Consider the following 12,016-nt stretch of genomic DNA (forward strand, 5'->3'; position numbering starts at 1 on the left):
GGGAATAGGGGAACATATTTGAACTAACAGATATCAGCATGAAACTAACCCCAGTGGGTTACGTTCATTAAGACAATATTTTTTTGTATTACAAGTTTTCTGAACCGTTATGTTTATATATGTAAATTAGGCATTATCTTGTTAAATATGTTCTAATTTACATACATTTCCAGAATGGGCATCTGAACCTCGGATAAAGCCAGGTTCAAAATTCTTGTTTAATTTTGTTGACATATTTAAGTTTAAGGAAATTTTGGATATCACTTCATAAATCAGAAAATACTGTCAAAGAACAGCCAAAGAAAAATCTGTTTTCGCCATGTTGGTAGGACTAAGATGTTACTTAAATCAGGCTATGAATGATACGTGAACACATCCCTTCGAAATGTCATTACAAGGGCCTACCCATGTGAAGTGATTCCTTCTGAGTGAACACATTGAATCTGAATGCAGTAGATGTGGAAGAAATGCATAAAAGTTATGCTAATTCAGCTCTGTTGAGTTCCAGTGTTGAGACGGCAAGACAAGTCCTTAGGGACCGTCTACAAACTACAACACCGAAAAGAGATACAACAGAAATATGTATTAATTTAATGATTAAATAAGGTAGTGTCTCCAAACTTACCTTAAGTATAACTTGTTTCCTGCTAGCTGTACAACAGCACTTTCTTTTGAAAAATAAGCATATACCTATTTTGTTTTTATATTTTTGTATCTCTTTTCAGTGTTGTAGTTTGTAGACGGTCCCTAAGTCTTGCCGTCTCAACACTGGAACTAAACAGAGCTAAATTAGAACGACTTTTATGCATTTCTTTCACACCTACTGCAGTCAGATTGACTGTGTTCACTCGGGAGGAATCACTTCACATGGGTAGGCCTTTGTAATAACATTACGAACATGCTAAGAGGCTAAAAGCACATTTAAAACTTGCCCGGTTTCAGCCTCCTGGGTGCAAACTGTAGCAAGAGGATAACAAGGTGTAGGCAACACCGATTGTTTTAGTTTTTCTCGCCTCTGACAGCACTCCAAATATACAAACAACAGAGCTACGTGTTGAAATCGACTGGAAATCTCCTTTAATGTAGTGGAGTAAAAACTACAATATTTCTCTCTGAAATGTAGCAAAGTAGAAAGTGGCAAAAGAAAAGACTCAAGTAAAGTACAAGTACCTCATATTTGTACTTAAGTACAGTAGTTAGTAGTAAATGTACTTAGTTACATTCCACCACTGGTGTACAGTTCTTCCTAAGTCCTCACTTTATATTATATGACAAGAGAGTTGCACCATTAAAAGCTAAGGAATGTCACAGCTAACAGAGAATTTGTGTAAACTGGTCGCTAGGAAACATCTGTAGCACCGTTCAAAAGCATCTTATTTTGTGAAACAAGAATAACCGACAAGCAACGCGGGGAGTAAGTGTCTACCAGGGTCACAAATTAACAGGGCCTCAGGGAAAATGTGCAAATAGGAAATCAAAAAGAATAACATAGGAAATACATCATATAATTCAGAGTGTCCTTTTAGCCTTTTATCATTGTACATCCCCATAAGGGATGGTACTGGAGTTTTACCCTGGCTTTGTAGGTGAGAGATTTATTGCATTTTTGGATCAGAAAATGAGTCCACAGCCTGGAGCGGTGGAAAATGCCGACACCAGGCAACCAACAGTGGAAAGAAAATGTCGACGCCACAAGAAACTGCATCAACAGAAATATAGGATAGCCATTCACACAGTCACACTCAAAGTTAAAAAGTGGAGGTTTGGAGGGCTGCCTGATTGGGGACGGAGAGAGGAAAATAACACTATCAGCGACACAATCTATTCTATTTCCAAGAGTGGGAAATCAGATTTAAAAAAAAAAACTTTTATGTGTCAAACGTAATGGTGGAGATGATAGGATCAAACCAAAATATCTCATCAACATTCTCGTATAGTGGGCATAAAATATACTCCGCCTGTTGTCGGTACTTGCCATGGTAACGTTAGTAGCTTAGTGTCAGAGAACTAGGCGTCATGACCCAATCAGACGGCGAAACGTTGGCGTCAGTGTCGGTGTCGCCAAAGGTCTCCGTTTGCGGCCGTTGAGACTGAAACACGACCCCGCAGATTCCAAACCAAAACGGGGTCAGACGTGTTTTCGGTAACACTCGAAGGTATCGACATAAGAGTGACGTGACAGTGTCCTGAACACATGACACTGTCATGACACAGTCATGACACATGAACCCTAACCGTAACCCTAACTTGTCATGACAAAAAACGAATGACACTTACCAAAAGAGGGTGGTGGTGACTGCGGCGCAGTGGATATGACACATGCCTTTGGTGTGGGAGACCCGGGTTCATTTCCCACTGCGATACATCAGCCAATGTGTCCCTGAGCAAGACGCTTAACCCATAGTTGCTCCAGAGGTGTGCAACCTCTGAGATATATATAATATATATATATATATATATATATATATATATATATATATATATATATATAGTACAGGCCAAAAGTTTGGACACACTTTCTCATTCAATGCGTTTCCTTTTATTTTTTTATGACTATTTACTCACTGAAGGCATCAAAACTATGAATGAACACGTGGAATTATGTACTTAACAAAAAAGTGTGAAATAACTGAAAACATGTCTTATATTTTAGATTCTTCAAAGTAGCCACCCTTTGCTTTTTTATTAATAAGGGAAAAAAATTCCACTAATTAACCCTGACAAAGCACACCTGTGAAGGTAAAACCATTCCAGGTGACTACCTCATGAAGCTCATTGAGAGAACACCAAGGGTTTGCAGAGTTATCAAAAAAAGCAAAGGGCGGCTACTTTGAGGAATCTAGAATATAAGACATGTAAGACATAATTCCACATGTGTTCATTCATAGTTTTGATGCCTTCAATGAGAATCTACAATGTAAATAGTCATGAAAATAAAGAAACACATTGAATGAGAAGGTGTGTCCAAACTTTTGGCCTGTACTATATATATATATATATATAGCAATTGGCAGACGCTTTGGATAAAAGCATCAGCTAAATGTAATGTAAAAGAAGCGTTATGTCATAAATGTTTATGACTTGTTTATAATGGTTATGACAGGTTCATGAGAGTGTCATGTCACTCTTATGTCTTCAAGTAGTAACTGTGTTTTTAAATGTTTAGGGGCTCTGAAAGGCCAGAGCAGGGGGAATGCGAGGTGTAAACGTAGCAGAAGATATTAGTTTTTTTAAACCAAAACGCAGCAATGTGAATGTAGCCTTAGTCTGCTTGTTGAAATCTCAGTGCCTCGTGGTGTGACTGTTTGTTGTCTAGTGTTGAGAGGAATCAGCTGTGAAGCTCTCTGGACCTTAGCTCCGTGTGTGTGTGTGTGTGTGTGTGTGTGTGTGTGTATGTGTGTGTATATGTGTGTGTGTGTGTATATGTGTGTGTTTGTCCAGATGAAGTGCTGCAAGTATTGGCCTGATGACACGGAGCTCTACGGTGACATTAAGATAACGCTGCTGAAGACAGAGACACTGGCAGAGTACACCGTGCGCACCTTCGCCATGGAGAGGGTGAGTCACACTCTCATTTAATTCCATCTCAACTCTCTCGGTGTAGCCTCTGTCATGTACCAATACCTTTCTCGGTACCACTTCATTAGATACCATAACAATGTTAAATTGATAGTTAATTAAAATGGATTTGTTAATGATTAAGACATTGTTTATAGGCCGTCAATAAACATTATTTGGATGGTTATAAAGTTACATCTGGTGAATATAATACCTTTTTAATTTAGACTTTGTAAAGCATCTATAAACTTTATTTAGATAGATATTATCAGTGTACAAATAATGAATAATTAGCTTGTTTGTAGATCACCACGTGAAGATTTAATGGGGCCAAATTAAATCATGCTTTATAAAACAACTTATTATTATAAGCATTAGTTGCAACTTCATAATAGCCATTCAAATAATATTTATAGAGGGTTTATAAACAAGTTTTAACCATTGACCAAGTATTAACAATCTATCTAAAGTTATAAACATTATTTTGTATGAAACTAAACTAATGATAATATCACATCAATTATAATATCGCTAATAATTAGTAAATATAAATTGTCATATCGTTTAACAGTAAAATAACTTATGCCTTAAGTTTAATCTACTATTAATTCGCCATGTATTAGTGATTGTTGTTATAAAGTGTTTCTCATTCTGCTTCAGGTTTGTGTGATTGCTTTCTACTTGTGAACTCCTCTGAATAGTCTGGCTCTCATAATGATAGCGTCTCGTTGGGTCTGCCTTAATGTGTCTTGTAGCGAGGTTACCCTGCCAAGCACGAGGTGTGCCAGTTCCACTTCACCTCGTGGCCTGAGCACGGCGTGCCGTACCACGCCACCGGCCTGCTGGCTTTCCTGCGCCGGGTCAAGGCCTCCACGCCGCCCGACGGCGGGCCAGTGGTGGTCCACTGCAGGTAACTCATCACACTCCACGCTGTCAATGACCTGAACACCAAACAGATGGAGACAGGGGCAGGGCTAGTAGGGGGGCACGGGGTGGCACTGCCCCCCCCCCTCCCCACCCCCCCTCCCCTCCTCCTTGAAATATGATTCCCCCCCTCCAATCCATTGGGCTACAGTGCCGTCAATCTGACAATTTTGATTTCCATTGGAGTACTGTCACTTGGCTGCCTATTCTGCCAATCTTCCCAGCCCTAGTCACATGACCAATTAATGTTTCACTCAGTACGTTTACATGCACATAATATTCCAGTTTTTGCCCTAATCCCGAAAAAGACAATAAGCTGTTCACTTGGCTAATGAAAGTGAATATTCCACTAATATTACCATTTACGTGTAGCCGTGCAAAACAGGATTTTTTTCAAAGTGTACCAGCGGTGGCGGACATGTTGGAGCGTGCCAACACAGCGTCCCTCTTTCATTCCTTCAACCAGCTCCTTGAAAAGGTCGACGTAGCGATGTGTGCGCATATCCAAAAACCTGTTGATATCCAGGTCTTTGATAATGTTAAAAAGTAGCTGTGCTTCTCTTTCCTATCGGGTCTGCAGCCTTGCAGACTGTCGTCTGGTTGGTTTGTGTACAGCAACCATAGCAACGCACAACGTTGACCATAAGTCTGCGGTAAAACCCCCGATTGAGACACATATTCTGAATGCGCTGTATACATGTCTAAAGAATGCCTCTAAAACCCGAATAATACCGGAATATCCCACATCTTAAACGGAAAATGCTATATTCGGAAAAAGGCCTTATTCAGAATATCTAACATCATATATGCTGTTTACATGACCTGTATCAAATTCAGAATATTGTCATATTCTGAATAAAAGTGTAATATTGGTGTGCATGTAAACATACTGCATGATGACTATCCAAAATTCTGATACCATGGAACAAGCACTGAAATATTTTTTTTTTAAAGTGGCAGACTGAGCCTATAGAAAATGTGTATTGTATTTGCATACACAATTTGTTTAAAATGAAAACAAGGGAAATTAATAATGATTGGGATGTGTTTTATTTAGCAGAATTACATTACTCTGTTTTATCCTATACTAATATTTCCTATATTTCTAAGCAGGTTTTCTATGCGGTATTCTGTTAAAATTCCCAGCCTTCTTCTACTCTTTAATATCATATTTCTTCCATGTCCAATACACACTTAATTTGCTGTTTTTGTTTCTGCTACAGTTTTTTTTTTTTTTTTACATTTCCCAAAATTACTTTCAGCTATTTGGTGCTGTGTAGGAGCACAATAATGACAATAACAAATACCAGAAAAAGGAATGAGACAGGCCAACAGGATGTTTCATTTCACACGTAACCAGCGTGGAATTCACAAAGACGTAGGCAGTTGGAGTTTAGACAATCAAGGATAACGTCTGCCGTTTCAGTGAAGGGCTTTTAATTCACTGCAGCTCACACATCCAAATCATCCAAATGTTATTATGTGCTTTTTAAGTTTTTGCGTTAAAAGAAACAGAAATATGGAAAAAATAATGAAATATGATAAACATAATGAGCTTGGTTGAGGGGGCAAATGTGTCATATAGACGATAAGATACAGTCTATTCACTATAAAAGTCACTGTAGTATCTGATAAGAATTGCCCCATGATGATTTCTCACCGGTTTGGTTTGGTCCAAACTAACTCTGGGCTGCTGTGATAGCTATCACTCAAACTCTGGGGTGGACCAAACCACCTCGCTGAGCCGACTCGTAGTCATGAGATGGCCACAGAGATGGTCTCGCTTCCGTTTTCACCCTTGTCCTCGCCGTTTACTCCGTTTTCATTTGAACACCTGAGCCAGCTGGTTAGCTAGCCCAGGCTAGCAGAGTCAGCAGGAGGTTAGCAGAGTCAGCAGGAGGTTAGCAGAGTCAACAGGAGCCTGGCGAGAAATTACTTTCTCGTTCTGTGTGCGAGTAGCTGGATTATAGATTTCTTACAGCTCGTGATTCCTCATCTTTTTGTAGATTCATGGTTGATCTCTGTTTTTGTTTTTAACTGACACTGTACACCAGCTATCTGTCCGTGGGTTCTAATTCCAAATGATGCACCGATCCTTTGGTGCATCTTATCATAAATGATGTGCTTGTTTAACAATAATTATGTGTAATATATATATATATATATATATATATATATATATATATATATATGTGTATATATATATATATATATATGTATATATATAATTTTTTTCTTCAGTTCATTGGAGAATAAGGATGGGAATACGGAGGACAAATGAAGCACAAACATCTTATTTTTTCAACTCAGATGGTTTTGAAAGTAATTCAGCTTTTCCTGTAGAGGACTGAGGCATTCACAAACTCCCACACATGACTTAATTGCGGTGTTAGACCCAGACATGGAAGGCAGAGGCCAGTACAAAGGGCGTTTTTTTTTTTTTATGTCTTAGCACTCTCCAACTAAAAGGCTTTTCAATTTCAAACTCCAACTTAGATTTTTTTTTATGCCAGAAAATAATGGTCACTGTATTTCCTTTCTTACTTTCCTGAACAAAGCCTTTATCACACTGACTTCAGAGGGTCTGGATCATTACTGAGGGCTCCCCGCCGAGCCGTTTTCATTTCAGTGCTGTGTTCTCCTCTCTCCTCTGCACCAGTATGGGGGCGGGCAGGACCGGCTGCTACATTGTGCTGGATGTCATGCTGGATATGGCCGAGTGTGAAGGAGTGGTGGATATCTACAACTGTGTCAAGACTCTGTGCTCCCGACGCATCAACATGATCCAGACTGAAGTGAGTGGGAGGGCGGGACTGTGCTTAGAGAAGCTGTTAACCAGAGGCTCACAGGTTTGGTCTTCACCACACGGAGCTGCTGCTAACCCACTTTTTTTTATTTATTTGAGCATTACTTTTATTTATTTATTTTTTCAAACTTTGTTTTTATTTTCTTGACATGACAACGTATGGACACAATACACAATGTAGATTTGACAAAGTTCATTCCCTCCCCACCCCCCTCCCCTAACTCCCCTGGAATTAATAATTACAACTTGAATAAGACAGAAATACTCAAATATACAGACACAAAAACAAATACAATTTAATAATAATCATAATAATAAAAGAAAAGGGGAAGAGGGGTATCTCTGGAATTGTGTATGGGATTGGGTTGAGTTGAGTCTATGGGAGCAAGGAGCAAGTTAGGTCTGGGGAGGCACTAGGGGAGAAAGTTCAATGGGGTTGAGGCAGGAGCAGAGGGACGTAAAAGGACCCCAACTTGAGTGGAAGTGTTCTGCTTTATTTTGTCTTTGTGTGTCTGATTTTCTCCAGATGTAAGCAATTCATTAGGTCTCTCATCCAGTATGTAAAGGACGGTGGCTGTGGGGATTTAAAGCGGCAAAAGCCAGCACATCTTTCTGATGTTTAGAGAGAGGAACGTCTCCAGGAGGAGGGCCAAAAAGTGCGACAAATGGAGAGGGGTCAATTGTTGCGCTTGTGTTAAAGGCTTTAGACATAATGTTCAATATGGAGACCATTACTTTCATTTATCGGGCACGTTTGCACTAGAGTTTTCATCTTGCCAGGCTGGACAAGCCATTGAAACAGAATCCCATTGGCAGTGGTGGAGGAAAGTTCAACTTGAAAAGTGAAAGTACAAATATTAACAGAAAAAGTACTCCGAGGTATCCCAGTTTGTCAGCACTGGGATATGTGATACGTGTAAGAATTAAGAGGGAACCCTCACACACCAATTTTGGCCGTGCCCTAACCTCCACTCATTGCTGGACCTTCTGTATTTGATTGGTACTCAAAAGCCTTTAACATAGGGCAAGCCAGACCCACATCTAGATGTTGGGTCTGGGAACTCAGCATTGACAGGGCTCAATCCGAGGGGCGGGATAAACGGTTGTCTTTCAAATTCCCTCTGCACGTAATAGGATAGCGCTACAACCAACCAGAGTAAGGAAGAAGGTAGTGAAGCTAGTTGATAGATTAAACTTTTGCCGTATCCAGTCGGCAAAACTCCGAACATATCTTCCTTTTTTAAGAATGACTTCAGTGCCGTTCTTTGTTCTTTTCTCAAAGAAAAGCTGAACTCCAAGTCTTCCAGAAGACCGCTGTTCCCAGCAGCCGCAGCCATAAGCCCGCCCACCCACTCTATACACGATGTGATTGGCCATGCTGCGCTATTGACTTTAGACCAGGTTTTTGTTGGACAATGGCGCGATCACTTCCCGCTGCCTCAAGATAGCATTACGCCCAGAATGCACTTGAACACACCTCCCTGTAAGACCAGCACGCCCATGGGCGCAAAGATAGGCGCAGGTGCATTTGCTTTTTTTTTAAACGCAGGCGCTGGACGGGAAATTGACAACTGCATCGGTCTTAAACTAGCAAAGACACTTGCGTCGGGCATTGCGCTGCTCTGTGCCGGGTGCAAGATAGGACCCTCAGTCTCATAGCATAAGTCTTGCTATTTGCTGCTGTGCCTCACCATTAATGTATTTAGAATCTGCCAAATAATGGCAATTGTATGTTCTCGTTTGCTGCTGTATTGTTTTTATTGTCTGAATAAGAAAATGGAAAAATTGTATGAACCAGTGCGGACTGTACCCAATGTTGATCTGCAAAAAAAAACATTTTCAAAAAACAAAACAAAATTCACCCCAAAATTAAAACATATTTTCCTTTTCCAGCGGGGCTATTTATCAATCAAGGCAAGTAAGAACTCACTATCACATAATAAGAAACTCACTTTGTGTTAATAAACACATAATTGAAAGGTCTACTTAATGGGTACTCTCAATCTTCAAATATACAGACCAGAAAAAATTGCATTCATTACTAGAGTAATTACAACAATTTAAAGGTGGAAAAAAGTCTTAGTGTGGAAGTGGAGGTGGTACAGTTAATACCAAAACAACGGTATTTATCCCCTTTTAATTCCATCTCTTCACCTTTCAGCTAGAGCTCGTCTACCAGTTGAATAAATATTTCTGCAATTACGGAACCTATTAAAAATGATAATAAGTTGTAAGAGGGACAGTTTAATGGCTGTTTTTTGAATGTATCCTCGCCTCTATGATCTTTTGTTTGGTTGAATGTCGAAACAAATTTCCTAGTTTCCTTTTTTAATTGCACAACTCATGACGGTATTTAAATATTGTGTGTGGGCAGTGTTTTTTTTGCTGTTCTGATGCGTGTTCCCCACCCCCTCCCCCCCATTTTTAGACACATTTCTACTTTGGGAACAATGCCTGAGAGTGGGCATGGCGATTGAAGTTGTATGTGTTGACTATTAGTCAACATTCAACCGCCGTAATTAAACTCTGCATTGTTCTTCACAAGTGGGCAATTAACAGCTAGGAGTAAGTGCCATGTGGGTTTTTGTGTGACTTTGTACATTTCTGAATGTCTGTCTGTCTGTCTGTCTGTCTGTCTCTCAGGAGCAGTACGTGTTCATCCACGATGCCATCCTGGAGGCGTGTCTGTGCGGAGAGACAGCCATCGTCGTTAATGAGTTTGCTCTCACCTATAAGGAGATGCTGAAGGTTGACTCTCAGAGTAACACCTCGCAGCTCCGAGAGGAGTTTCAGGTAACGCACACCGAATACATGATTTGTATTTGTTTTGTTTGCACGTTTGTATTAATGTCTATTTCAGCGCTGCCTATGTCAGAGTGAGCACTGGAGTAAGGTCTGGCTACGCTGCTTAACATTCTGGGATAGATAGCAGAAGGGGGGCGAGGGGGACCTTCCCAGCACTGTACATCCAGTAAGCCAGACTGCTGTCTATATGATGGTTTTTGATTGCTCACACTTACTTTAACTTAGTTTAACCTTCCACACAATGTGCAACATACAGTACACTCTGTTGCCAGTTTAGAAGCTACCCCTGTCTAGAGTACAAAGCAGCCCCTTTTAGGGGCTCTGAAATGCCGGAGTATGTGTGAATGTGAGGCGTAAATATAGCACAAGATATTCGTTTTCAAACCAAAAAATAGTAGTGTAAATGTAGCCTCAGCCTAGCCTGGGAAAACCCTGACGAACTTCCGGCAAATTTGAGATTTGCTCTGCAAGTCAGTCTTGCCGAGAGCCCATTCAAGCCCATTTCCAATTTTTCCAAATCGAGGCACCAATCACAACCGTTGAGGCGGGCTTTACGCGATGACGATGGCGCAGTGACGGCGAGCAGCTTCTTGTTTACGTTCAACATGACGGCCACCGAAGCGCAGCAACCAGTTGATGCCGCTGTCGCTGCTACGTCACCCGGGTCTTTGGTCTGATTGGTTGAAGGACTATCCAATCCCAGAGGCATTTGAGCGGCATCCGTTGGTTGACGCCCCTTTGGAAATGAGCTGTGAATGAAGCTTGCCCAGACCCACTCTCAGTTACAACTGAGAAGGTTCTGGTGTCAACCAGGCCTGTCCTGCATTTCCCATTTCTGTTCCTCGTGCCAGAGAGCATCAGTGTGACGGACCTGTGTTAGGGGCTGGCTGGAGTCTTGGTGATGCTGCAGGCTCTTCTGCGGACTCTCCTCGGAAGTCTTTACCCATTCTGCAGGCATGTGCGCTCCATGCCAGCCCGTACCACACAATGACGAAGCTGGTCAAGATGCTCTCTATGATGCAACTATAGAAGCTGCTGAGAATTTACTCCGAAGTAAACCGAGTGCGGCTAATGAGTGCGTGGCGGAATGTAAACAGCACAGGCTGAATAACGAGCAATTCCAGCCACAGCTGGTTGCCAGTGCCAGTCTTGTGTAAGGCTGGGTTTCAGAGCAGATCCCAAAACTGCAGTCCTCCCATTCATTTAATTGGCTGCGGCTGTCGGTGCCGGAGGGGGAACTGAAAATAAACGGCCTGCAGCAAACCGATTCAACAGATTCAACCTCACGCTGTGGCAGCCAATAATAATAACTGCTTATCAGACTTTGATCGAACAGGACCACAAGGCCCTGCAAAGAGGGGTTGGTTGGGCTGAACATACAATAGGCATTGTCCTACCCTGGCCATACACTAGACCAGCATCCCCCTAAACCCCCCCCCCCACCCCCCCCAGCCATCAAACACATACATATTTCATTTATATATTTATAAATTGAAGGAACTGACGGATTTCATCTATCCATCCATCCATCCATCCATCTTCGTCCGCTTATCCGGTATCGGGTCGCGGGGGGAGCAGCTCCAGCAGGGGAACCCAAACTTCCCTTTCCCGAGCCACATTAACCAGGTCCGACTGTGGGATCCCGAGGCGTTCCCAGGCCAGGTTGGAGATATAATCCCTCCACCTAGTCCTGGGTCTTCCCCGAGGCCTCCTCCCAGCTGGACGGATTGGAGAATTCCGGTCGGTTTCAACACGTAGCTCTGTTGTTTGTATATTTGGAGTGCTGTCAGCAGCTAGAAAAACGAAAACATCGTGTTACTATGCTTGTGTTGCCTACACCGTGTTATCCTCCTGCTACAGTTTGCACCCAGGAGGCTGAAACCGGAGAAGTTTTAAACTTGCTTTTAGCCTTTTAACATGTTC

The 12,016-nt window shown here is 41.6% G+C and overlaps 1 protein-coding gene across 9 annotated transcripts in view; it reads left to right on the plus strand.

Moving 5' to 3' along the window:
- The window catches only part of LOC120571198 (receptor-type tyrosine-protein phosphatase U-like), a 243,153-nt gene that overhangs the window by 205,880 nt on the left and 25,257 nt on the right, over positions 1 to 12,016 (plus strand). For all 9 annotated transcript variants that reach the window (XM_039819974.1, XM_039819976.1, XM_039819981.1 and 6 more), the window contains 4 exons: positions 3,442 to 3,558; positions 4,314 to 4,468; positions 7,142 to 7,277; positions 9,932 to 10,081. In XM_039819974.1, the coding sequence (XP_039675908.1) occupies positions 3,442 to 3,558; positions 4,314 to 4,468; positions 7,142 to 7,277; positions 9,932 to 10,081 (558 nt within the window). The remainder of the gene's footprint in view (positions 1 to 3,441; positions 3,559 to 4,313; positions 4,469 to 7,141; positions 7,278 to 9,931; positions 10,082 to 12,016) is intronic.

This window comes from Perca fluviatilis, chromosome 13 (assembly GCF_010015445.1).
Source record: "Perca fluviatilis chromosome 13, GENO_Pfluv_1.0, whole genome shotgun sequence".
NCBI classification, from domain to species: domain Eukaryota; kingdom Metazoa; phylum Chordata; class Actinopteri; order Perciformes; family Percidae; genus Perca; species Perca fluviatilis.